Source organism: Balaenoptera ricei, chromosome 7 (genome assembly GCF_028023285.1).
Source record: "Balaenoptera ricei isolate mBalRic1 chromosome 7, mBalRic1.hap2, whole genome shotgun sequence".
Classification (NCBI taxonomy): Eukaryota; Metazoa; Chordata; class Mammalia; order Artiodactyla; family Balaenopteridae; genus Balaenoptera; species Balaenoptera ricei.
In genome coordinates, this window is record NC_082645.1 from 110356446 (window position 1) to 110383501 (window position 27056).

General features: G+C 40.4%; 1 protein-coding gene across 1 annotated transcript in view; it reads right to left on the minus strand.

Annotated features, from left to right (window-relative positions):
- Positions 1–27056, minus strand: part of COL4A4 (collagen type IV alpha 4 chain) — a 135706-nt gene that overhangs the window by 95309 nt on the left and 13341 nt on the right. The window contains exons 2-4 of the mRNA XM_059928837.1: positions 23103–23269; positions 19485–19527; positions 12357–12434 (exon numbers count right to left, since the gene is read on the minus strand). Coding sequence (XP_059784820.1) covers positions 12357–12434; positions 19485–19527; positions 23103–23158 — 177 coding nt within the window. The 5' untranslated portion in view covers positions 23159–23269. The remainder of the gene's footprint in view (positions 1–12356; positions 12435–19484; positions 19528–23102; positions 23270–27056) is intronic.

Sequence of the window (27056 nt, forward strand, 5' to 3'; positions counted from 1 at the left end):
GTAAAGGAGGAAAAGGATCTGCTTTCTCCTGTCTCTGAACTGACATCCCTGGAAGTCTGGCTGAGAATAGCTATGCAGATCTGAGATGATTCCATGCTGGGGCGAGCAGAGCAGTGGCCTTGAACACTGTAACGTCCGGTGTCTGTTGTTGTTGAGATATGACACAGGTGTTCTCCATCTTCTTTTCAACCATGCTAAATGGCAAACACAACCCCTACCTGGAAAAGTGAAAAAACTAACAGAAAGCACTAAATGCCTACTTTTTTACGGGGCAGACTTTGTGGTTTGTTTTCTATACAGTGCTGTTTTTTCCTCTTAATAGGTATTTTATTATAGGATAAATGTAAAAAATACTCCAAACCTTGTATAACAGTATTAAATCTGTCAGAAAGCTGTTCACAAAAACTTCCCAAACACCAATCTTTGAAATAGTCATTGTTAGTTCACCCAATTTGAGTAAATAATTTATCCACAGTGATGGAGAGAACAATTCCACTTTCATTAAGTTATTTCATGTAAAAGAAGGAGTCAGTAAAAGAAAAAAAGACAATGTTTAAAAGTAAATAGTTGAGCTTACTAATTTATCAGACTACACCAGAATTAACTTCAGGATGAATGGGCATAAATAACAAGCCCAGAAAAGACATTTCTGTAACTACAGAATCATTAAACAATCACAAGAATTTTGCATCTTTAAAATAAAAATTTTTAAAGAAATAGTCCACTCCTGCCCATGCACCCTCCACCCAGGATAGGCAATGGACAACTGCACTGAAGTCACTGTAGCAAAAAGAAAAAATGCCCAGGGGAATGGCTGGCTTCCAGATGTGGGATCTCTGAATTTCTTTTTTTTTTTTTTTTTTGCATGGAATTGCCTCTGTGGTTTCCGACTTTCCGTAAGAGACAGTGAAGTCAGAAAATGGATTCATTAAATCCAGAAATGCCAATCGGCTGGACAGCTGAGGAAGCTCTGGCATGCCGTGGGAAGCCACCAGGCCATCGTCCTCTACCCAGAGGCCGGGCTGACACCGTGTCATCAGACCTGTTATACGCGCCTCCCCACTGTGGCTACAGGCGCACTGGGCTCTCGGGCCAGCTGTACAAATAAAGGATGAAGGCAATCGGAGTGGACATGGAATCCTACACCTGCCTGGCTCTCTGAAGCCAGAACATTCCTCTAGGATTCTCCCTTGTTAATCGTCTGTGTCAGGCACGTTTCTTGAGCTGGGCTAAGATCAAACTATTTTTATTTCACAACACTTGGTAGACAAGACCAACAGATAAGAGGATATGTACATTTTTAAAACCCAAATCTCCACAACAGCCTTTTGGGCTGCCACTGATCTGCTTGCCTCCAGGGCCCAAACCCTATGGGGAATGACAAAAATCTAAGAAATCCTTTGTCATTTTAGCAGTATGAGGATGGGGAGAAATAGCTACAGATACACAATGACACATGCACGTACAAACACACTTTTTGTGCAACGACTTCTTGCTCTTTTTTAACCAGAGAATCAGTGCAACGAAGTACAAATGAATGAATGAATGAACGAACAAACAAATGAGTAAGAAAGATGCTTTTATTATACTAGTTACACATAAATTTCCAAATTACCCTTGGTCAATAAGATCATGACATTGATCATCAAAAGGGTCGCAGGAAGGGGAAGGTTATTTCTTTATTAAGCTCGGTTATGCACCTCCCAGTGACCATACCTTTCTTCACTTAATCCAACCAGCAACACTGAGATTTTTATCCCTGTAGAAATGAGGAAAGCCTAGGGGGGTATAACTTACTCAAACTGAGGTGCCTAGTGAGCTTGAGTTCATACCTGGATCAGTCAGTTTCTCTCCAAACCTCACCTCCTTCCACGGCGTCATCCTGGCACCATGGAGGGTCCCTGCACTAAGCCACACTCACGCTCTGCCTACCGTGACATTTCAACTGCTTCCAGCCTTATCTTATTTGTAAACATTTTAAAAATTTTATCTTGAGGTATTTTATTTTCTCTTATGAAGTTTTTTTTGGGGGGAAACAATAGTATTCATCAAACGAGTTAAAGACCTCCATTTTTGTGGTTCTCAAATCTAATTTTCTAGTCCCATCCTCTATCTCTGACTGTTTTCTAGAAACTTCCTTGAATCTTCTTCCCTGTAAATTTACACTCATCATATCAGAGGTGAGCTCATCATCCCAGACTAGTTTCCCTGCCTTTTTCTTCCCTGACTCAGCAGACGGCAACCTGGTTCCTTCCATCATTTAAACTCCCCACGCAGCTGTCAGCTTTGGTGATCCCCCTTTCCCTCCTTATCCATTCCGTCCCAAGACCAAGCCTATCGCATCTTTCTTTGAATTAAATCTCAGGTGTCTGTCTTGCTTTCATCCCACCGTGCAGACCCTGGGTCGTGGTCTGGTCATCTCAGGTGGGGGACACAAGCACCAGCCTTCCCAGCTTCTCTAAATCCAGTCTCCTCCCCATTTCCACATGTAACTGTCAACTGACCTTCAGTCTTCCCTTTGCTGTGTTATTGCTTCCATCAACACCTGCAATGAGCACAGTCTACCTTCCTCCACCCCAGCCAACCCTAGTCCCTGTGTGTCCACACCTACACCCTCTGCTCCAATTACACTTGCGCCTTCTGTTTGCCTGAGGCAATAGCGGCCTTTGTGCATCTGTAGCTCAAATCCAACCTTCCTCCTACCAAAACTATGATGACAGCAATGATGACGAGGTTAGCGTACCCGTCACTGGGCACTTACTCCATTCTGGGCACTGACACAGCACTGTGCATTCTTCTCATGGAATCCTTACATCCTTAAAGCAAAAAGCCATCCTGTATCTACTTTTTCCTTCTGAAATGAGGAAGCTGAGGCTCAGAGAGATGAAGCAAGTGACCCAAGGCCACTTGGCTACCACCTGGGGAAGCAGAGTCATACATGCTTCCCTTTTCACCCTAGTCCTTATCAATCTCACTCTGGTACACACTCTCATGTCCACCCTCAAACAATTAACATAATACCTAAATAGGCTCAGCACCTGTTTTTCATTATTGTTTTGTGCATGTTACTTTAATATCTGCTTGGGGTGATGTCGTCCAGTAAGATGTTTGAGGCCAGGAATCCGTGTAAATTTTTATTACCACCTCAGCACCTTGGCTACTGCCTTACACAGTATAAATTCTAAACATATACTCGTGGCCTTTTATTATTAAAATCGACAAAGAAGCCTTAGGCAGCCCCCCTCTGCCTTTGTAACACTTGACTGTAATTCAACCATTCAGCCCCTAGGTGGCACTATAACATCACTTAAACCCTCAAACGGGAATCAATGCGCAGCTAAAGAGCTGGTGCCTCCAGGGTCCTCCTCTATCACAGATGTAAAGGACTGTTGGAGATCTAGAAGGATCATAAAATAAATAACAAAAAGGTGTTACTCAAAGAGTGGACAGTCCAAGGAGACCGGACTGCAATGGTAGAGTATTTTCTTGTACCTTAAGTTCACCTCACTCAATGAGGGCATAAATTTGTCAGTTTAGCCTGTAGTAACGCTGACTCAGGATCTTCAGCTGTGTTCTTTTTTTTTTTTTAATGGATGTAAAATGAATACTATTTTTTTTCATAAACATAAGCAGGACAATAATGTGGTCTTCCAAACCAGTCAGGTAAAACTCACTTATTAATGTCTTTTTATTCGATTAATAAGCTATATTTTCTGTATCTTTTTTTCCTTCCAGGTTCTTTTTTTTTTTGGCCGTGCCACACGGCTTGTGGGATTTTAATTCCCCGACCAGGGATTGAACCGGCCCTCAGAAGTGAAAGCGTGGAGCCCTAACCACTGGATCACCAGGGAATTCCCTATGCTGTACATCTTAAACTTATACAGTGGTGTGGTGTATCAATTATATCTCAATAAAACAGTGGGAATTCCTGAGTTCCAGGTTCGATCCCTGGTCGGGGAATTAAGATCCTGCAAGCCGCACGGTGCAGCAAACAAACAAACAAAAAAGATAAAAAAGATGTACAGCATAATGATTTAACTCACATCATGAAATGACTATCACAATAAGTGTAGTAAACATCCATCATGTCCTATGATATAGATACAAAATATAAGAAAAAGATCAGGGGCTTCCCTGGTGGCTCAGTGGTTGAGAATCTGCTTGCTAATGCAGGGGACACGGGTTCGAGCCCTGGTCTGGGAAGATCCCACATGCCGCGGAGCAACTGGGCCCGTGAGCCACAACTACTGAGCCTGCGCATCTGGAGCCTGTGCTCCTCAACAAGAAAGGCCACGATAGTGAGAGGCCCGCGCACTGCGATGAAGAGTGGCCCCCGCTTGCCGCAACTGGAGAAAGCCCTCGCACAGAAACGAAGACACAACACAGCCATAAATAAATAAATAAATAAATAAAATTTTAAAATGTTTAAAAAAAAAAATCTTTAAAAAAAAAAAAGAAAAAGATCAGCTGTTTTCTTAAGAGGCAGCTTGGTGCAGTGGGAAAAAACCACTGCACTGAGAACTAGAAGACACGGCTTTGCCACCGAACAATAAATAAGGTCCCCCACCTACTGTATAGCACAGGGAACTATATTCAATATCTTGTAATAGCCTAAAATGGAAGATAATCTTAAAAAGAATATGTGTGTGTGTGTGTGTGTGTATAAAACTGAATCACTTCGCGGTACACCTGAAACATTGTAAATCAACCATATTTCAATAAAAAAAAATAAGGTCACCCCTCGAGCCAGGTCATGGAAGAGTGGTTTTCCCATTTTTAGAAACGGCATAACATCAGCCCAGCATCGCACACCTGCTGTGGGACCAGAACAGGCAGCGCTGAGAGCTCCTGGTCGGCGCCTGAGAAGCTTGAACCCAGGCGTCTCTCCCTCCCTCTTCCTTGCTCTGCTCTCCTGGTGTCCCTGCCCCTGGCCCTGCCCATGTTTTTCTCCTGCCTGTGTCTCCGCTGCTGGCTCCTCTTCCTCTTGGGGCAGGCGGGCTGGGTGGGATTGCCCCTGCAACTCCACTGGGCTGCCCTGCCTTCTCGCTTTCTCTTGGGCAAACCTGTCCATCTCTATGGGGTCAATGACATCCAACTCATCACCCCCTCTATTTCCCTCGCTCACCCGGACGCCCTTCAGGAGCCCGGGCCACACATCCACATGCAAAGCTGGACTCATGATCATCCCCCAAAATGTGCTCCTTGGCCACACTCCGCCACCCACACAGCTGCTCTCACCGCCCTGGGCGTCCTTGGCGCCTCTAACCACCTACCCCCCACCACCCCGCATGGAGTCTCCTTCTCCTCCCGACCAGTCTGCCTCCCAAACATTCCCGACACCCATCCTCTCCCCCCACGCCCACGCTCACGCCCTTGCTGAGGCACCGTGACCTCCCACCAGGGCAGCTACAGTGGCCTCCTGACGTTTTTCCTAATATTGCTCCCACCTCGCACCACCATCACTGTGTTCTCCAAAGAGCAGCCAGAACGATCTTCTTATAACGTAAATTCAACCTGTTTCTACTCTTCCTAAAATCTTTCGAATCCTCTGCTTATTCTTCAGGATAAACTGTATCTGCTTTTTCAACTGCATCCCTTACCACTTGCTCCCTCACCTGCATCATCAAACCTTTCCGGTCACCTTTTGGTCCACCAAACATACCACCCCATCTCCTTCTCAATTCAGGGCCTCAGTAGGGGCTGTTCTCTCTGCCCAAACACTTGCAGTGGTTTGAAGGGTGGCCACAAAAAGATATGTCCACGCCCTAACCCCAGACCCCGTGGATATCACCTTAGGTGGCAAACGATGTGATAAAGTTAAGGATTTTGAGATGAGGATTTTGTCCTGCGTTATCCACGTATAAATGCCATTATACGTATCCTTATAAGAGGGACATGGAGGAAGATTTCAAGCAGACACACAGAGGAGAAGCTGATGTGAAGATGGAAGCAGAGATTAGAGTGATGCAGCCACAAGCCAAGGAATGCCAGCAGCCACCAGAGGCTGGAAGAGGCAGGGAATGGGGGTCTCCCCTATTGCCTATGGAGAGCGTATGGCAATGGTGACACCTTGCTGGTGGACTTCTGGCCGCTAGAACTTGTGAGAAAATAAATTTCTGTTGTCTAAAGCCACCAGATACGTGGTCATTGTTACAGCAGCCCTAGGAATGAACACACCATGCTTCCACCAGGCCATTGCTAGGGGACCGCCGGTTCCACCAGGTCCAAGCTTCCCCGGCACCGTCTACCACACACACGGGCTCCAGGGCAAAATCAAGGTAGGGCACCAAATAATCCACCTGGGGAGGGCACAAGGATCTTCGTCTGTTCTTTTCCCTGACGCATCCCAAGCACCTAGACCACCCCACGCCTGGCACTCATCAGGCACCCAGAAATAATGGCTGGGAGGTGAATCTGTCTCTCCTGCTGGAAACCGAGCTCCAGGCCACAGGGACTGTCCTCTTTATCCCCGAGGCCTCACAGCCTCGTCAGATGCCTGGCACATGGTGAATGCTCAATGGTTGTTTGCTGAATGAATGGAATGAATGAATGTTTTTTTGCTGAGTGAATTGCAAGTTCATGTATGTATGACAGAGGAGTAAAAAAAGAGCACCTTGGAGACATAGCTGTTTCCCTGTGGATTTCTCGGCAACTTATTGAAAATGGTATCTGAAAGGAGACATACACTTTTCTTTCCTAAAAACTTTGTAATTCTTTGCACTAGAGAGGTATTCTCAGAATCACAAACACCACTCCCCATGTTCCTATGTGGAATACGCCCTGCTCTGAGATGCACCTTATTTCTCACCAACAACAAAGGCTGACTCCACTTTGGTAATGACCTTGATCCTCTGAAGTTCAGCCTAGTCCCACATTTGCTGAGCTCTGCGCCCGCCTGGCCACAGTTCACACTGGGTCGCAGAGCTCAGCAATCATCGTTGCTATGGGATTGAACTCCACACAGGAGACCAAGGGTTCAGGCTGCAAATCACTCCCCATTTAATGAGGTGACTGACTGGGGCAGAGATGCCAAAATCTACCTTCAACCCCCTCTGCAACTAGGATTCCTCAATGAGGTTTTGTACACTTGGCCTGTTTGGTAAATAATACTGGCAAATTATTTAATAAAAGTAGCAGGCAAATACGAGCTTGTTTTCTCTCCTTTTTCAAGCACAAATGCTGGATCTAAAGAGAGAGATTGTCAAGCATGCTGAAAGCCATGTTAATTAGTTGGAGTTATTCCTCTGTATAGATATCAGCTATTAGTGACAGCTAATAGGCCAAATAATATAAAATGATAGGCATGTATTCCCCCTCTACCCCCCGGGTCTCCCATACCCTGTTCAGAAATACTTCCTCATGCACTGACATAAAAGATTCATTCTTTTAACTTCTGCAAGTTTTCCATTCTTCAAAATTTAAGCTTAATATTAATGACAAGGAGAACACTTCAACAAGCTAAACCAGTTACAAGCTGGCATGTGGCGGGTTGAATTCTACCAGGAAATTTGTTTAATTGTTAGGCACTATGTTTTGTTTTTTTTTTAAATTCTGAATTCTGATGCCTTTACATGACAAGCCCACTGCTCAGCTCCTCGTAGCCCCCAAGGCTGAGGTCCCTTCCCAGGGCCCCTCACTCAGGTCACCTGCTGTCCCCTGAAGGCAGCTGAGTGTGTCAGCATCTATCAGAGAATTCTCCAGTAGAGACACAATGAGCTAGGGAGTTGGTCCTTGGAGGAGAAAGAAGCAGCAAGAAAAAGAAGAAATCAGAACCAAAACACGAAGGGGTGGCGACAGACCAAATATGCCAACTTCTCCGTTGTCACTGGAGCTTGCTTCTATCAAAATATAACATAATTGACTTACGCAAACTTTGGGACATGAAAATAACTGCTCTGAACCATTTATCAGGCTACAGTTATAGAGTGTACTAGAACGCAGCTGTGTGAGTGATAAAGAGGTTGAATTCTAGAACTTTGTGTGCAAATAATTTAATGATATGAAAAATGTTAACAACAGTTAAAACTACCCAAGGAAATTCCATTTTTATAATGGAATGCAAGCTCTTAGGAGTGTGAGGGACAAGTGAATGAAATGGCAGGAAAGATACTTGAATATACTTTCGTGATTTAAAAGTCCCAAAGGAAAGACTGGTTTGCTAACGTGTGATTTTGGTTTTCAAACCAAAAAAACTAAGACAGGCCTTGAGTTTTAAGCCATTTGACCTTCTTGTGTATAAAACTACCAAATTATAAAGTTCTATTGACTTAACAGTTACTAGACTCCCTTGAATAGAAAACAATACAAATATATTTTACTCTGGAAAAAAGTATAGAAGGTGCCTTTATTATCAAACTAGTTACTAAAGCAGAACTTATAAAAGGCCCCATCCTAGTCTATGAAGACATGTAATTTTCCCTACAAGAAGACCTCCATCAAAGAAACAGAGATTCTTCCCTTGAAACGGATAAAGAATAATTTAAAATCCTGCCCAAGTCCACCTCATTCATATCCTTAAAGAGGGACCATAATGAGGTTTGGGTAAACGTTAGGCAGAGTCACAAAGTATTTTGGAAGCCAATTAAATCGCTGTCATATGTGAAAAGTCGTGCCGCACATCACAGAACCATAGGGTGTTAGGGCTGGGAGGGACAGGACCAGCTCTCCAGTACAAACCCTTATTTCCCAGGTGAGGGCTCTGAAAACCAAAGAGACCAAAGGGGTAATCCCCAGTGTCCCACATTGAGAATGCAGGATGCTACTGAACCTTTAAAAGGTCTGAGTACAGCAACGGTCATGCTCCTTTCTGTGGCTCAAAGTGCTTATTTCTGGCCCTACCTGAAATTCCAGGAAAATCTGAACTCTGTGAGATGGTCACTTACTAACAGGTTTACATGTTGTGTGTGGGGGAAAAAGACTCGGGGGAGAGACTTCCCACTAATTCCGTTCCCGATTCCCTTGGACTTGGCGGGGGTCCCCACATACATGCTGCATGTGGCCACCAGCTCAGGCTCCCAAATCCTGTCCAGGCTGAACTCTGAATTTTAAGTTATTGATTTATGTGTATTAACTACGTATTAGGTGCCATCTACTGTGATCACCTCAAAGAAATACCAAAAAAGGACCCCCATCTCTCAAAGAGGGGAAACAAACATAGGCAACTTCTATTTCTAGAGCATCCACTATGGACCGGGAGCCAGCATAAACATTTTGCACATGTCCACACAGCCCCCTTTAAGGAGCATGGGCTTACAATCTAATCAAGAGGGTCAGACGTATCCACACTCGAACCCAAGCAGAGCTCCAGGTCAGGGTACGAGAAGCATCACGGAAGGGAAGCAGGTTCACACGAGGGGGACCCATCCACACCGGCTGGGACAGGCAGGAGGCCTTATGGGGGCGGCGTCTCTTCTGAGCTCCTTTGGGGAGGGCAGGAAAGATGGAGGCCGAGTGGAAGTGGGAAGGCTTTCCAGAAAAGGGTAGAGGCGGTATGTCAAAAAATTAATAAATATTGAGTGATTGCTTCCTGGTAGTGAATCCATGGATGATTTATTTTGTGCCTTCAAGTTTTCCAGTATTATCTAAATGGTCTATAATAAGCATATATGAATATTACAATAAAAACTACTATAATTATTCTTTTAAAAAAAGAAAAAGGTAGAGGAGTGGGAATATTTAGATTATGTTCAAGGGAGAGTGAGTGGCCCAGCTGATGCAGCAGGAGATGGTCCAACGGGAGGTAACAGTGATTACTGATGAGAACACGTGTTGCGGCTGGGCTGTGAGCCTCCAGCGGTACAGCGGTGAGATGAAGGAGCCCCCCTGGTTCCTGCCCTTTGATGCATCCCAACTCCACCTCAAACCCCAGCTTCCATCTCCAGCTAAAACCCTCACCCAGCCTGGCACCCAACCCTCGCTGTAGTCATAGCAGTTTTGATTTGGGGCTGAACAAACCACTCACTCAGCCATTCAACCATACGAGAGGAATCATTTCCTTCTTAGGAAGGTCTGGCTGTCCCACTCATGGGCTGTGCTGCCTTGGGCAGAGCCTCAACCCTTGTAATTCGGTACATTCCTATCTTTATGGTGCACCTTGCGCTGTCACTGCGGCTCGAGAGATGGTGTGTGAGTTGGCTGGTCGCCTCCCAAACCACCTGCCGGGTATACACAAGCCACGCTCCCAAATTCCTAGCTGGGAAACATCACCAGCGACTTGTGCCGTCACAAAGGACCCATCTGTGCCAGGAAGGGCAGAGGTTGGCGGTGCTCCGCACGCAGCTCTCCCTGACCACCCAGAAGCAGGGACGCAGACAGCGGGGCGGGGCGCAGCCCACCCCCGTGACCCCTCCTGACCCACGGCGCTGAAGACTGTGTGATGGGAGAGACAGAGCATCCTCTACATGTGCAAATGCTTGCGATGGTTTTACGGCCCAAGGACCCAGAAGACAAAGCACCAAGCAGGTAAATATGAGAAAACTGGGCAGGCTTGGGCAGGTTCAAGCCGCCACTAGGGCTCCCAAAAGTTAAGGCTAAAACTGGTGTTTGAACCTGAGTGTAATCCTCTTCTCATTGATCATGGGGCAAAATCGGGGGCTGAGACCAAATACCAGGAGGTGGTTCCTGCCTTTTCCACATACTAGCAAGTTATTTAAAATTCTTGGAAATCCAGATTCCTTGTATTGACCAATGGAAATATTGGTAATAATCCTACTGGCCTCGCAGAGCTGCTGTAGGATTAAAGCAGGGTTTCTCAACCTCGGCACTACTGGCATTTGAGGATGGGTAGTTCTTTCAGTTCTTTCATGTGGGGCTGTCCTGTGCATTGTAGATATTGAAGAGCATCCGTGGCCTGTGACTCACTAGAACCAGTAGCAACCACCCCCTCCATCCAGCTGTGACAGCAAAAAAAAAAAATGTCCCGACATCATTAAATCAGAGGACCACACCTAGCCAGCTTCATCAAAACAACTGTCCCTCTTTGTTTTGTGGTGTCCCCATACCATTCCTGCCACGGAGCTGATCACTACATTTTTCTTGGGCCTCAAGCTCAAAGGGTCTTAAAATCTTGGCACATTTATATGGACAACCTCACACAAACGCCAGGCTTTTTTCCTGAGTATTGTGTTTATTGACATGAAAAAAGCTAAAGCACTTCTGCTCTTTTTTAGGGTCCTAACTTTGTTTCCTGGCAAATGCAGTTTTTAAATTATATCATGAAAGTGACTGGAAAAAGCTTGAGATAAATTCTGATCACCAAAATTTTACTGAAGAAGAAACAAATCCATTTAAGCAGAAAGCGATCTGCCATAACTTCAGCTCAACAAGGTAGCTGCTTACAGCAAGAACACAACGAAGGACCTGCACATGTTTCACACAACTGGTGTGACGATAAAGCAATGCTGTGGGAGAAAAAAGGGTCCTTTCTCTCAGAAAGGTAACATTTCACCTCCTTGTTGACTCATCTTTACTGATTTGTGTTTTTTGAGTGTCACACACAGCCCTGTGGGATCGACTTGGACATGTTTCAAAATGATCACTGATCTGACTCAAAAACTGTCCAAGACTTCTGAACCATACTCTTTTCTTGTAAGATTGTGGGACTATTTTTAATCAAAAGGATGGTTTGATCTAATACTCCAGCACAGCTGAGTTAGTGCCTGCCAACTGCTGCTGTCAGAATATACGAGAGAGGTTCATAAGTAAATGTGTAAGAGACACTATATACTGTAAGGGTTACTGTGCGTCTCAGGGCAGAGAATCGGGTGTAGTCATCAAGAGCACCGTCTTGGGTGGACTTGAGCAAGATGCCCAATTGCTCTGTGCTGAAGTCTTCGACACTGCAAAGATGGTACCATAAGATGGGAAGAGAGTTGTTGTGAGGGATCAGTGAGCTAAAGCATTTTGAGCACATAGGACAGTGCCTGGCACATAAGAAGCACATGATAAATGCAGCTCTCACTTCGATTACAGAACACTATTCCACGGGATTTTAATAGGTGTTGTCCAAAAACGAGTCATGTGGTCAAATGTCTGGAAACACTACGTTAAACAAAGTTAAGTAGGTTTTTTTTTTTTTAACTCACTGCAGAACTTCTCAGAGCCTTTAAAATGTTGATATACAACATGAATATCAATAATGGCGACCCCGCATGGACCATTTGCACCAGGATCCTTTCTGTACAACGTGATTCTACAAAATTTTAAGTGAACAAAACATTATTGATGAGAGCGGATAGAACGCTGGACGGAAGATTTCTAGAACTTATTCATCTTGCGTAACTGAAGCTTTATGCCCTTTGATTAGTAATTTCCCATTTCCCTCTCCCACTGTCCATGTTGATTTTTACATCACTTACCCGAGACCCCTTTTCAGGAAAGCACTGGCAAAGAGAGCAATCTCTTCCTCCGCAGGGACCAGTAAACTTCTTTCCACCCTAGAAAGTGAAGAATCTGCTTTAGTTTACCAGTATTCATCACCTCGATGGGTACATGGTATATACCTTATAACAAGCACTGTTGGTTTATCTAACTCATGAGAATGTCACAGTATAATTTTACCTCTGAAACTGTGAAAAGACTAATATTGATATATAAAAAGGCAAAAAACTTACATTGTGGCTTGATAATAAAAGAGTTGATGGTTATGTGAGCAGGATAAAAGTTTATGTGAGCCAGGATTTTTTTTTGAAAAAAAACCTCCTTCTGAAGCTACTCTGCTTTAATCAGAATCTTCTGCAATCTCTCTCTCGGTAAGACTTCGTTTACCAAGTTGTGAACAATCTTAGAATGTTAACTATGTAGTTGTGTACACAACTAGACACCACAATGGTGTCTAGTTTAAATTATAAGCTTGGCTTTTTTTCAGTAAGACCCTCTTACTTTATCTCCAAGATCAGCTAGGGCATGTGTCCCACAGGGAGGCCCTCCTGGGTCAGAACTGCAGTCATAGCCTTGGACTCGGATTAAAATTGTTCTTCCTACAATTTGCCGATACTCCAAGATGGCTCCCTCTAATGTGTGGCTCAACCAGAAAGCTCTTGGACTTGAATAATCTGAGCACTTTCCCCACTTTTAGCTAGCTTTTCTTCAACTCTCTTTAGACAGTGACCCCACAGTCGCATCTTGTCTTAACTTTAACACACGTACACGCACACGCACGCACGCCCCATGGGAAGAATCAGCCCCTTTTTCTCACAAATTCTATGTATATGGCGAGCCATCAGTCACTTCAATACAGAAGTATAGTCCCAGAGGAACTGTTTCCATAAGTAGATCCTTAACAACAGCCAGCATCACGCACCTGCAGTGAAAATGCACTGAGCATTTGTTCACAGACAGGGTTGCATGTTGAGAGTGAGGAGGTGGTAAAGCAGCTCTCGGTGCTAGGCGCCAAGGGTGTAGATAGGACCACACACTTCTATAACCGATAGATCTTTGAAAACTAACAACACTGTAGACTTTAGCCTTTAGACCAACATATAACGGGGAAACATAAAACAATTGAACCAATATGTACAGTTCTCATAGAAGATATATATACATAAATATACAAACATACTTATGTACATAAATATACATGAATATACATGTGTATACAGGAAATACACAAATGTATACATACAAATGTATATGTATATGTGATGGGAGGGAAAGGAGTCCAAGCAGCGTGCATTTTTCTTTTCAATCATACAATTAAGACCTCTTTTTTCTTGAAAAGTATGTGCGGACACAATAAAAAATCTTTAAATTAAGCATTCATAAAAAAGACATCTTTATAAACTTAACGCTTATGGGTCATTAAAAGTATATAAAAATTCGAACCTTGACAAGAGACAAGCAATTAGATAATTTAAGTTTAAAAAAATGTATTTGAAGTTTCAGGAACATATGCCTCTCGAGTTTTGAGGAACCCTGTTATCTATAAATGCAGAAACAGTAAGTTCAAAACCCTGATTAGGTAAAAACAATTTTTTAAATGCTCAGGGCCAGGTCAGGACAGCATGAAAGCACTTAAAATAACTAGGTTGAACACTTGGGTTCATTTAAGGTTGGGATTCATTACTATGTGTTCAGTGAAATATCAAAACAACCAGAGAAAAAAGAAGGTCAGTTGATTAGATGGCTTGAAAATAAAGGCAAGTTTGTTTTTTTTTTAACTTAATTCTGCCAAGCATCATTGAGATGTTTGTAGCAAAATTAAATTTCAGACAAGAATCAGTTTAAAGTAGATTAGCAGAATTCTAAAAAAGGAACACATGTAAAGCTTTGACTCGGACCAATAAAAGAAAAAAGCGAGGTGCTTTTCGTCCCTACCAAGTTCTTCTACATCAGACATATCCCAAAAAACATCACTTTAAAGGGGGGAGGCATTTATAGAGGAAGAAACTGCACCTCAGAAACAGATTGTATAATCCCATTAAGAAGAGATCAAGACAATATCTCAGACAAGTCAACATCCAAAATATAAACCACATTCACTGGGAATACAGTGGCATTCTCAAAACCAGTGTTATTCTTCTTCAAAGAGAAGAAAAGTCACTATCTATTTTATCTCAGATATTTTTAAACAAATATTTGTTGCATAGAAAGTTAAAGAAAATATTTTACTAACTTCCAGATTAGTAATCAGTCTTGCATTTCTTACTTTTATTGGGGTTTTTTGGCAAAACAAATAACATATGCACATGATAATTCAAACAGTACAAAATAGTGTAATGGAAAAAGACATTTTATCTTCCAACTCTGGCCCCCAGTTCCCTCCCCTAAAGGTAATCGCTCTCTTCAAATCCGTGTCTGGGCATTTATGAGCATATTTACACAATGATCACACACACACACACACACACACACAAACTTCTGGTGATTTTTGTCCTTGTTTTATTTTTACCCAAATGGTATATTTCTTTGTACCTTGCTTTTCTCACTTAATCATTCTGAATTAATACATATGACTATCCACCAAAGTACTATAACTTGTTTAATCAGTCCTTATTGATGGTCATTTCATTATTTCCCTTTTTTGCTACCAAACACTACCTTTAAACTAATATTCTTATACATATACCTTTATGCATAAGTCAGAATAAATATGTATGATAAATTCCAAAAAGGGAAATTGCTATGTCAATAGGCATGTGCATTTAAAATCCTGATAGATAATGCCAAATTGCCTTCCATAGAGATTGCATCAATTTATTTCTCTGCCTTTAAAACCCATCTACAGTATAGCCACTCTCTGTGTGAAATCTCTAGAATCTTTGCATACCAGAATTTGGTAGGAAGGTCCAGGATAGAATAATCTTTGGTTCAGGAGTTATATGCACTTATATGAGACATAAGAAACAAAGGAAGTAAAATTTAGTGCTCTCTAGACTTTTGTAACAGAAAAAAAAGAATGTAATACAAAAGAAACTTAGAAAAGTCAGATAAGAGAAAAAATAATTCACACACAAATATTTCAGTATGTTTCTGTTCATTATTTGAGGTGATGCTCTGAAATGCCTGTGAACTAAGTTGGGCAAATTTTATCATGCCCACTTCCCACAGGAGAAAACTGAGTCTTGAATAGGTTAAGAGATGAAGCAATGGCAGAGCCAAGAACCTAGGGCGTCCTATTCTTTAATGCATGTGCTTTTGCTCCTGACTAAAAGGGAAAGGAGAATGCATGGCAACTTTCTATCTTGATTCACTTTGCAAAGACCCATGATAACTTGAAATCACCGAAGCTGGATCGGGTGGATCCAAGCTAGCGGATGGATAGACAGACGTGTTCACTAGCGTGATTTAAACCAGTCTGGCTTTCTCAAGATGAACCTGACTACAGGCTGCCTCTAGTAGGATTTCCTAGAAATGTCTGAAGTTGGGTTTAATAACTTAGATTCTCTAGCGAGGAGGCAGAAGAAAGAGGGCTTATTACGGAATGTTCTAGGCTTATCCTTCTCCAGAATTAAAACGTTCAAATTTAATCTTATACTTCTTGATTTAATCTTGTAATGGCCCAGCTGCTTCCTGCCCACTCTGAAAAAAGTTTTGAAGAAAGGGTTATATTATAAAACAAAAAAATCTCTAATACCTATGCAATTTGGTAATCAGTCTTAACTGTAGAATATAAAAGAAACCTTAGAGTTCATCTAATCCAACACTTCATTTTTACAGATGAGAAGATAATCCCAGAGAGCGAATTGTTTAAAAGTATAACAAAGAAACAAGAATGAACAAAACCCAAAGGTTTTAATCACAAAGGAAGGAAATAAATCATAAAGATCAGAGCAGAAATAAATGAAATAGAGACTAGAACACAAGAGAAAAGATCAGTGAAACTAAAAGCTCATTCTCTGTAAAGGTAAACAAAATTGATAAACCTTTAGCCAGACTCATCAAGAAAAAAGGGAGAGGGCTCAAATCAATAAATCAGAAATGAAAAAGGAGAAGTTACAACTGACACTGCAGAAATACAAAGGATCATAAGAGACTACTACAAGCAACTATATGCCAATAAAATGGACAATCTATAAGAAATGAACAAATTCTTAGAAAGGTACAATCTCCCAAGACTGAACCAGGAAGAAATAGAAAATATGAACAGACCAATTACAAGTACTGAAATTGCATGTGTGATTTAAAAACTCCCAACAAACAAAAGTCCAGGACCAGATGGCTTCACAGGCCAATTCTACCAAACACTTAGAGACGAGTTGACACTTAAATTTCTGAAACTATTCCAAAAAATTGTAGAGGAAGGAACACTTCTGAACTCACTCTTTAAGGTCACCATCACCCTGATACCAAAACCAGACAAAGATATCACAAAAAAAGAAAATTATAGGCCAATATCACTGATGAACACAGAGGCAAAAATCCTCAACAAAATACCAGCAAACCAACTCCAACAATACATTAAAAGGATCATATACCATGATCAAGTGGGATTTATCCCAGGGATGCAAGGATTTTTCAATATCTGCAAATCAATCAATGTGATATACCACATTTACAAACTGAAGAATAAAAACCATATGATCATCTCAACAGAGGCAGAAAAAGCCTTTGATAAAAATTCAACATCCATTTATGATAAAAAAAAAAAACTCTATAGAAAGTGGGCATAGAGGGAACATACCTCAACATAATAAAGGTCACATATGACAAACCCACAGCTAACATCATACTCAATGGTGAAAACCTGAAAGTATTTCCTCTAAGATCAGGAACAAGACAAGGATGTCCACTCTCACCACTTACACTCAACATAGTTCTGAAAGTCCTAGCAATCAGAGAAGAAAAAGAAATGAAAGGAATCCAAGTTGGAAAAGAAGTAAAACTGTCACTGTTTGCAGAGATGACATGACACTATACATAGAAAATCCTAAAGATGCTGCCAGAAAACTACTAGAGCTCATCAATGAATCTGGTAAAGTTGCAGGATGCAAAATTTAATACGCAGAAATCTCTTGCATTCCTATACACTAACAACGAAATATCAGAAAGAGAAATTAAGGAAACAACCACATTTACCATAACATCAAAAAGAAAAAAATACCTATGAATAAACCTACCTAAGGAGGCAAAAGATCTGTACTCTGAAAACTATAAGACACTGATGAAAGAAATCAAAGATGACACAAACAGATGGAAAGATATACTATGTATTTGGATTGAAAGAATCAATGTTGTCAAAATAACTATACTACTCAAGGAAATCTACAGATTCAATGCAATCGCTATCAATTTACCAATTGCATTTTTCACAGAACTAGAACAAAAAAATTTTTAATTTGTATGGAAACACAAAAGACCCCAAATAGCCAAAACAATCTCTAGAAGAACGGAGCTGGAAGAAACACGCTCCCTGAATTAAGGTTATACTACAAAGCTACAGTAATCAAAACAGTATGGTACTGGCACAAAAACAGACATAAACGTCAATGGAACAGGATAGAAAGCCCAGAAATAAAACCATGTACTTATGGTCAATTACTCTACAACAAAAGAGGCAAGAATATACAGTAGAGAAGAGACAGTTTCTTTGATAAGTGGTGCTGGGTAAACTGGATAGCTACATGTAAAAGAATGAAATTAGAACATTCTCTAACACCATATACAAAGATAAACTCAAAATGGATTAATGACCTAAATGTAAGATAGGATACTATAAAACTCCCAGAGGAAAACATAGGCAGAACACCCTTTGACATAAATCGCAGCAATATTTTTTTGGATCTGTCTCCTAGGGTAATGGAAATAAAAACAAAAATAAACAAATGAGACCTAATTAAACTTAAAATCTTTGGCAAAGCAAAAGAAACCATAAACAAAGCGAAAAGACAACTTAACGGACTGGGAGAAAATATTTGCAAATGATGCTACTGATAAGGGATTAATTTCCAAAATACACAAACAGCTCATACAGCTTAATATCAAAAAAACCCAAACAACCACATAAAAAATGGGTAGAAGACCTAAATAGACATTTCTCCAAAGAAGACATACAGATGGCCAAGAGGCACATGAAAAGATGCTCAATATTGCTAAGTATTAGAGAAATGCAAATCAAAACTACAATGAAGTATCACCTCACGCCAGTCAGAATGGCCATCATCAAAAAGTCTACAAATAATAAATGCTGGAGAAGGTGTGGAGAAAAGGAAACCCTCCTACACTGCTGGTGGGAATGTAAATTGGTTCAGGCACTATGAGGAACAGTATGGAGGTTCCTTAAAAAACTGAAAATAGAGTTACCATGTGATCCTGCAATCCCACTTCTGGGCATTTATCCAGAGAAAACTCTAATTTGAAAAAATACATGCACCCCAATGTTCATAGCAGCACTGTTTACAATAGCCAAGACATGGAAGCAACTTAAATGTCCATCGACAGATGAATGGATAAAGAAGATGTGATGTGTATATATATATATATATATATATATATACACACACACATATATATATCTATAAAATGGTATATTAGCCATAAAAAAGAATGAAATAATGCCATTTGCAGCAACAGGGATGGACCTAGAAATTATCATACTAAGTGAAATAAGCCAGAGAAGGACAAATATATGATACGCTTATATGTGGAATCTAAAAAAAATGATACAAGTGAACTTATTTACAAAACAGAAATAGACTCACAGACACAGAAAACAAACTTATGGTTACCAAAGGGGAAAGGAGGGGAGGGATAAATTAGGAGTTTGGGATTAACATATACACACTACTATATATATAAAAGAGATAACCAACAGGGACCTACTGTATAGCACAGGGAACTATATTAAATATCTTGTAATAACCTAGAATGGAAAAGAATCAAGATATAGATAGATAAACAGAATCACTTTGCTGTACACCTGAAACTAACACAATATTGTAAATTAACTATACTTGTATTTTAAAAAATGGTTAAAAAAGTATAATAAAAATGATTCATTCAATAAAGTGAATTTTCAACACGCAATCAGAGCTCATCAATGGACTTACCCCGTACGCATGTTGTACAGAAAAGAGAATAAGTACGAGCGACCTACAGAAAAGCAAAAACGCAGATTAATTTAAACTGCTGGTTTTAATGCACAACAAACTAAAAAGAAAAAGAACACAAGAATTAACTCCAGAAACCTTTTTTTTTAGTTTCCAATAAGGCTACTGTGGCCAGTTGATTGTCACAAGTGACAAGATAAATGTTATCCTCTCTCTGGATGTCATCATTACGTTTCCTCCTTTTAATCAGTCAAGTACTCAAACCCTTTGGTGTGGTCTTCATTGTGCTGGGTATGGTGGGGACACTTGGAAGGTGAGACCTGGATGGACGGATGAGTGGAGGGAGACGACTCTCAGAATGAAAGCTAGAGGAGAGCTGGAAGGAGGCAGCTTTGTCCAGGAACTGCTGCAAAGACTAGTGTATCCTGGATGCTATTAAGTGGAACCAGCCGGAAGGAGGGAGGATGGAAGGAACCTAACTGGACTGGGGAGACGGTTTGGGAAACAATACGAAAAAGTCAGGGGAGAGTTAGGTAGTTCAGGGTCTTATAAGTGAGGCAGAAATCCAACTGGGGTAACATCATTATTATAAATTTTAACAGGAAAGATGCAACCAAAAAAAGACTGAATGTGTGTGTCCTCCCCCAATTCATATGTTGAAATCCTAACCCCCATGTGATCGTATTAGGAGGTGGGGCCTTTGGGAGTATTAGGTCATGAGGGTGCAGTCCTTGTGAATGGGATTATTCCCCTTCTAAAAAGGACCTGGAGAGCTCTCTCTCAGTCCTTGTACCATGTCAGGATACGATGAGAAGCCAGCAGTCTGCAACCCAGAAGAGCGTCCTCACAAAAACATGCCCATGCTGACGCCCGGGTCTCACACTGTCAGCCTCCAGAACCGTGAGAAATAAATTTGCATTGCTCATCAGCCACCCAGTCGATGGTATTTGTCACAGCAGCCTGCAGTGCCTAGGACAACCACTCAAAACTGCGTATGTTTGCCTCGGGCTTATGATTGTCCAAGAGCTTCCACATCCATCATCGCATTGAATCCTTAAAACAGAGCTTGGATGGGAGGAGAACTGGGGCCCAGACTCGGGCTGTGACTTCTCTGCCATCCTTGTCCCTCTTTTCGTGTAGAGCCTTCTCCTCTCTGAAACCTCCTGTCCAAAAGGGCCTTATTTCTCCATCCTCGGCCCCTTCTTCTTGCGTTGAGATGCTGATAAGCATTACAGAAACCTACAGAGCCGTGCCTCTGCGTGAGACCCAGGCTAGGAGATGGGAGACTGGGGGTGGGTCCGGCCCACACTCACTGGCCTCCACACTAAAGTCCCCCTTCTCCGCGACCCTTCTCTTGGAATTCATGACAATTCCAGTAAAGGCTAGGGTGGCATTTCAGTGTAGTAATGGAGTAAATCAGAAAATAAAAAGGGGAAAGACGTGTTAAATAGAGGGAATAAACTGTTTTAAATCAAATTAAAGTATTTACAACAACTGTTGTTTAATCAGGTCGTTATCACTTTGGACATTTGTAAATAACAACAGGTTACATCTTATAGCAATTTTGGCCTCCGTATATATAGTCTCATTAAAATTGTAGGCAGGGTAGGTTTTTCCACATTTTACACCAGAGCAAACTGACTCAGAAATGTTGGATAACGTGCCCAAAAGGCTGTAGGCAGAGTGGCTCTGAGGTGGCACTTAGGACAGATCTGAATCCCTGTGACTGCCCCTTCTCCCCCCACCTCATCCCCCACTTACTCTGCCTGCTGCTTAACATATTTAAAAATAAGGCAATTCCTTTTTTTTTTTTAATACAGGTTTTTATAAAAATAAGACAATTCTTTTTTTATGTTTGTCTTCTTTTTAATTAAAGTATAGTTGATTTACAATGTTGTGTTAGTTTTAGGTCTACAGAAAAGTGATTCAGATATATAGATACACACATTCTTTTTCAGATTCTTTTCTATTATATATTACAAGATACTGAATATAGTTCCCTGTGCTACACAGTAAGTCCTTGTTGATTATCTATTTTGTATATAGTAGTGTGTATCTGTTAATCCCAAAGTCCTAATTTATCCTTTCCCTCTCTTTCCTTTTTGGTAACCATAAGTTTGTTTTCTACGTCTGTGAGTCTGTTTCTGTTTTGTAAATAAGTTCATTTGTATCATTTTTTAGATTCCACATATAAGCGATTTACATGATATTTGTTTTTCTCTGTTTGACTTCACTTAGTATGATAATTTCTAGTTGCATCCATCTTGCTGCAAATAGCATTATTTTATTCTTTTTTATGGATGAGTAATATTCCATTGTATATATATACACCATATCTTCTTTATCTATTCATCTGTCGATGGACACTTAGGTTGCTTCTATGTCTTGACTATTGTAAATAGTGCTGCTATGAACACAGGGGTGCATGTTACCTTTTCGAATTAGAATTTTCATCTTTTCCAGATATACGCTTAGGAGTGGGGTTGCTTTTTTTTTTTCTTTAAAGAACAATTCAAAATTAAGATTACTTTGCAGTTTCCTTCGCATTCGCTCCAAATAAATAAGACTTGGCTGCATTTCTGAAAGAACTGCGTTCTCCTTCCCATCACCCTCTCTCCCTTCACTGCCCATCAATACATGTTCATCATCTCCAAAACGTCTCATATTTTTCACTATTTAACATTTCCCTGTCTTAATTCCCAATATTTTTTTTAGTCACCTCGAATAATCTCGTATTAGTTTCCTACTGCTGCTGTAACACATGACCACAAACTCAGTGGCTGAAAACAATACAAATTTATTCTCTTATGGTTCTGGAGGTCAGAAGTCTGAAGTAGGTCTCACCGGCAAAAGATCAAGGTGCTGGCAGGGCTGTGTTCCTTCTGGAGGCTCCAAGGGAGACTCAGTTTCCTTGCTTTTTCCAGATTCTAAAGCCTGCCTGCATTCCCTGGCCCATGGTCCCTTCCACCTTCAAAGCCAGCGGTGAGCAGCTGAGTCTCTCCCTTGCTGCAACCCTCTAACCTCTGCTCTTTTCATCACATCTCCTTCTCGACTCTCACTCTTCTGCCTCCCTCTTTCGCTTCTAGGGACACTTTTAATTATACTGGGCCCACCCACATAATCCAGGATAATTTCCCCATGGCAAGGTCAGCTGATTAGCAACCTTAATTTCATCTACAACCATAATTCCCCCTTGCTACATAGCAGAGCACATTCAGAGGCTCCGGGGATTAGGATGTGGACATCTCTGGGGGTCATTATTCTGCCTACCCCACTCATGAAGTGCATTGTCCTAACTCTCCTAGTTATAGGGACCCTGCTGCTCTGGACGTATGAGAAGGTTTTTGCTATTCAAACCCAGTGAATAGGAGAGCAAGAATCTGTGGCCTTGTGCATCCTCCCATTGGGTGATCATGTGGGTGCAACTGGCGGAGAGGAGAGAGGACTGCTGTTTAATAATAAAAATGAATCGCAGAATGGCAGCAGGCATAATCCATAGATTTCTGGAATAATTGGGCTTTTTGACATGTGAAGCATTCAGATAATTTACACCTGCAGAACCAACCTTTAGGGGAAATTATTAAATAAAAGCCAGTGATCATACTTGAGGACACTCACCAGGAATCTGTGGCCAAGGGCTTGATCCACCTGAAAGAGCGCCTTACCAATGCCATGTGCACGAATTACTTCATAGTCAAATCTTGGTACTTAAAAAAAATTCTGCCACTCTTCTCTTCCAGAAGACTCTCATCTACAAGTGAGGTTCTATGTCCTGGGTTTAAAGTCTGTATATGTTAAATATAAATATATCTCTTAAAACAGAGTATGCATTATAATGTTGAAAATAATTACTTTCATCATTCAGAGTTAGTGATGGAAATATTTTCTAAAGAGGAACTTCAACAGTGTTTTGACATAACAATCTTTTCTTAGCAATGGTAAAACTGAATACTTAATTTTTAATTCTTAGAAGTAAAAATATTCTCAAATTCTTTACATCATAAATATATTTTTGAGAAATGAAAAGATATATGTATGTAATGCTTGTACAAAAAATATTGCTTCATTTTGCTAAGGGGAATTTTCTTCTATTTAATCTTTTCTTTTAAAAATCCAAGCTACAATTCTTTCAAGTGCTTTTTTTATTTTTTGAAACTAAAAAGGAATCCCCTAGCATAGAAATACACATTTTGCCTACATACAGCAAATACATATCAACATGTTTTTATGTAAAATGGTACAACATTTTGGCAGGTCGTCAAAAAGTTAAACATAGAGTTACCATATGACCCAGCAATTTCATTCCTAGGTATATACCCGAGAGAACTGACAACATATGTTCACACATAAACTTGTACATGAATATTTACAGCAGAATTATTTGTAATAGCCAAAAAATGGGAACGACTCACTTCAACTGATGACTAGATAAGCAACATGTGCTACATCCATACAATGGAATACTATTCGACCATAAAAAGGAATGAAGTACCAATCCGTGCTACAACATGGATGAACCTTGAAAACATTATCCCAAGTAAAAGAAATCACATACTGTATAATTCCATGTATATGGAATGTCCAGAATAGGCAACTCCATAGAGACAGAAAATAGATTAGTAATTATCAGGGGTTGAAGAAGGGGAGAGTTGGGGTGATGGAAATGTTCTGGAACTGGATAGTGGTGATGGTTGCACAACATTCTAAGAACACTAAAAACCACTGAATTATAAACTTTAAAAGAGTAAAAGTGGTGTGTTTTACTTTGTGAACTTTATCTCAATTTTAAAAAAGAAAAAATATTTTGACTCAAAGAACTGTATGCTTTGATAAAAGATCTCTTTGGCTGAACGAACTGAAATGTCTCATCTTTAAAACTTTGGCTTCTCTGAAGACCTGTATCTGTAAGAATTGGGTAGCGAGAAGGAAACTGGGAGTGTAGAATGTTACAAACTATTTTTAAACTTCTGGATAAAATCTGGATACACTAACTCAGTGTTGCATTTATGAGAGACTAGTTTTCCAAGTAAGTGGTGGAACAACATTCCATGATAGTTTCAAAACCAAGTAGAAACAGAATCACTTTGAGTACCTAGATCTTCTCCCATCCCTAAATACATCATTTTAAATATTTTTTTACTTGCATTCCAGAAGCAAGTCTCAGTAAAACAAATTATTGTTTTATGAGGAATACACAAATTGGCTTGAATCATTCAAAATGTATTTGATATTTTAAACAAATAGGAAACACAGTCAAAAATTAAAGAAAACCAGAGGTATTTGCATTTTAACCAAAAAATAGATACATCATGCAATTAGTCTCCAGACTAATTGACTGTATTGTGATAAAGCATGCATCAGGGGATTTTGTTAAAATAGTGTGTTGCTGTGGTCACCTTTCAGAGGAAGAATGTCTGATGGTGGCCCTAACACCTAGGAGTGTCTCAGTACACTTTAATTGAAAAGATGGCTGGGTGGATAGATGGATGAATGGATGAATGGACAGCTGAACCAAACCACAGGAACCTAACTGGCCTCCCATTAGTCAGTGGGACTGTCCAATGTGAAAGGACATTAACTAACAGTGAGAGGACACTGCTATGCTGGGAGTAGCCAATGCATTCCCATCACCATGCACTTAGTTACTATATAAGCTCTATGACAATAGGGATTTCATCTTTTTTTATTCACAGGTTTATCCCCAGTGCCATAATAGTCTCTGAAATATAATAAGTACCCAATGGATATCTATTGGATGAATGGACTTATAGAAGACACTCTGGGACCTTTCAAATGTGAATCAAATATATTTAATAGGGGATGTAAGATGAGGCTAATTTTGAATATACAAGAGGGTAGAAGAAGGGAGAATGAAGGAGATGGAGAGACAAATCATAATGGCATTGGAAGAAGTGATGAGAAACCAACACTTACTGATTATACGTAGGACCCTCTGCCTAGAGTGTTGCCCACAATCAAGTCACCTCTTTTCACCACAGTTTAGTTAAGAAAAGTATTATTTTCATTGCGTAAGAAAAGCAAACTGGGGAATTCCCTGGCAGCTGTCCAGTGGTTAAGAATGCCATGGGCCAGGGTTCAATCCCTGGTCAGGGAACTAAAATCCTACAAGCCCTGCAGCACAACCGAAAAAAAAAAAAAAAAGGACACTGGATCAGTTTAATTAGTTGTACAAAGTTGTGGAGCTAATAAATGGCAGAATCTGGATTTCTGGACTCCAACATATGTCCCTTCTCCCAACTGACACCCCAGCCTTCAGACTTTTCTGCTCTCAAACTTCCATTAGAATTTTGAAAAACCTATTTGAACCCTCTATTCCTTTTTTAAAGTTAACATATAAAACCTTTATTCTTTTTATTACAAGGAGTAGAACTTGGAACATTGTAAATGGTTACCCATAAAATAAAACTGTGGCAGCACTATGTTAGTTGTAGCCAATACATCGCAATGCCAGGCAACCTGATTTTCACCATCATCAGTATAAAATACATGCACACGGTTTTTAACATTATTTTTCTTCATGATTTTGTATTGACATTCCACTCCCCCACATATATCCTTGTGCAATATAATTTTATACTTGAAAATCATATTGATCACCCCACACTTCTCTGCAACAAAAATATATATAAATTCGATATTTTTAAAATTTCTTATGATCACAAATCTCTGAATCTTAAAAAAGATTTTTCTCCTGGATTGACTTATTGTTATGATTATTAGTAGTATATGATTCATCAAAAACATAAATAAATTTAAATCTTTATAAACAATTACTAAACATTAAAAGTGAAATTATATTGGAAATGTCATTGGCAACGAATGAAGTGGGCTTTTTTGTTTCTCAATTAGTTTATTTAGCCCTAGAGTAATAATACTTCTTACTGGAATGAGACAATTTCAGCAACAATGTTACTTCCATTTTAATTTTTAAAGCTGTAAAGCCTAATAAAACTTATTCACAAAGTTCAGAAGTTGTGAATGGAAGGAATTTGTAACACAAATGTCACTCAATTCTGAGAACTTCTCTTGAGTTGTATATGAAAAGCAATATAGAATTTATCATCAAGAATCATTTTGAAAGATCCACCAGTTGATAGAGTCTTCCTTCAATCGTGATGAAAACAGAAAGTGGGAAACCAACTGGCCCAAGGGATGTGTAGCCCAGAAGGTAAATGCCTTCTGTTCTGAAAACCCTTCATCCGGCCCCACAAACAGTCTGGACAAAGCAGGCTGGTAACACTTGGGATGGATGGGGCAGAGGAATGGGGTGGATGTATGCCTTTCTTTTGAAAAGTAGAAGGACAGTTGTGAAAGGGGTGGTGAGAACCTAGACCAAAGGCCCATTTTCAGATAGAACTATCCTAAGAAAGAATATCTGTAACAGTTGAGAAATTAATTCCTTTAATTACTTGTCCAAGCTGCTTGCATAACTTCTAAGAATCTTTTGGTCTCCCAAGGGTACACATACCTCAGTTTGGGGCTCTCTGCACTAGACGAGCTGCAAAAAGGAAAACCACTGCCTTGTTCACCGTTTTACCTAGAGCAAGCCTA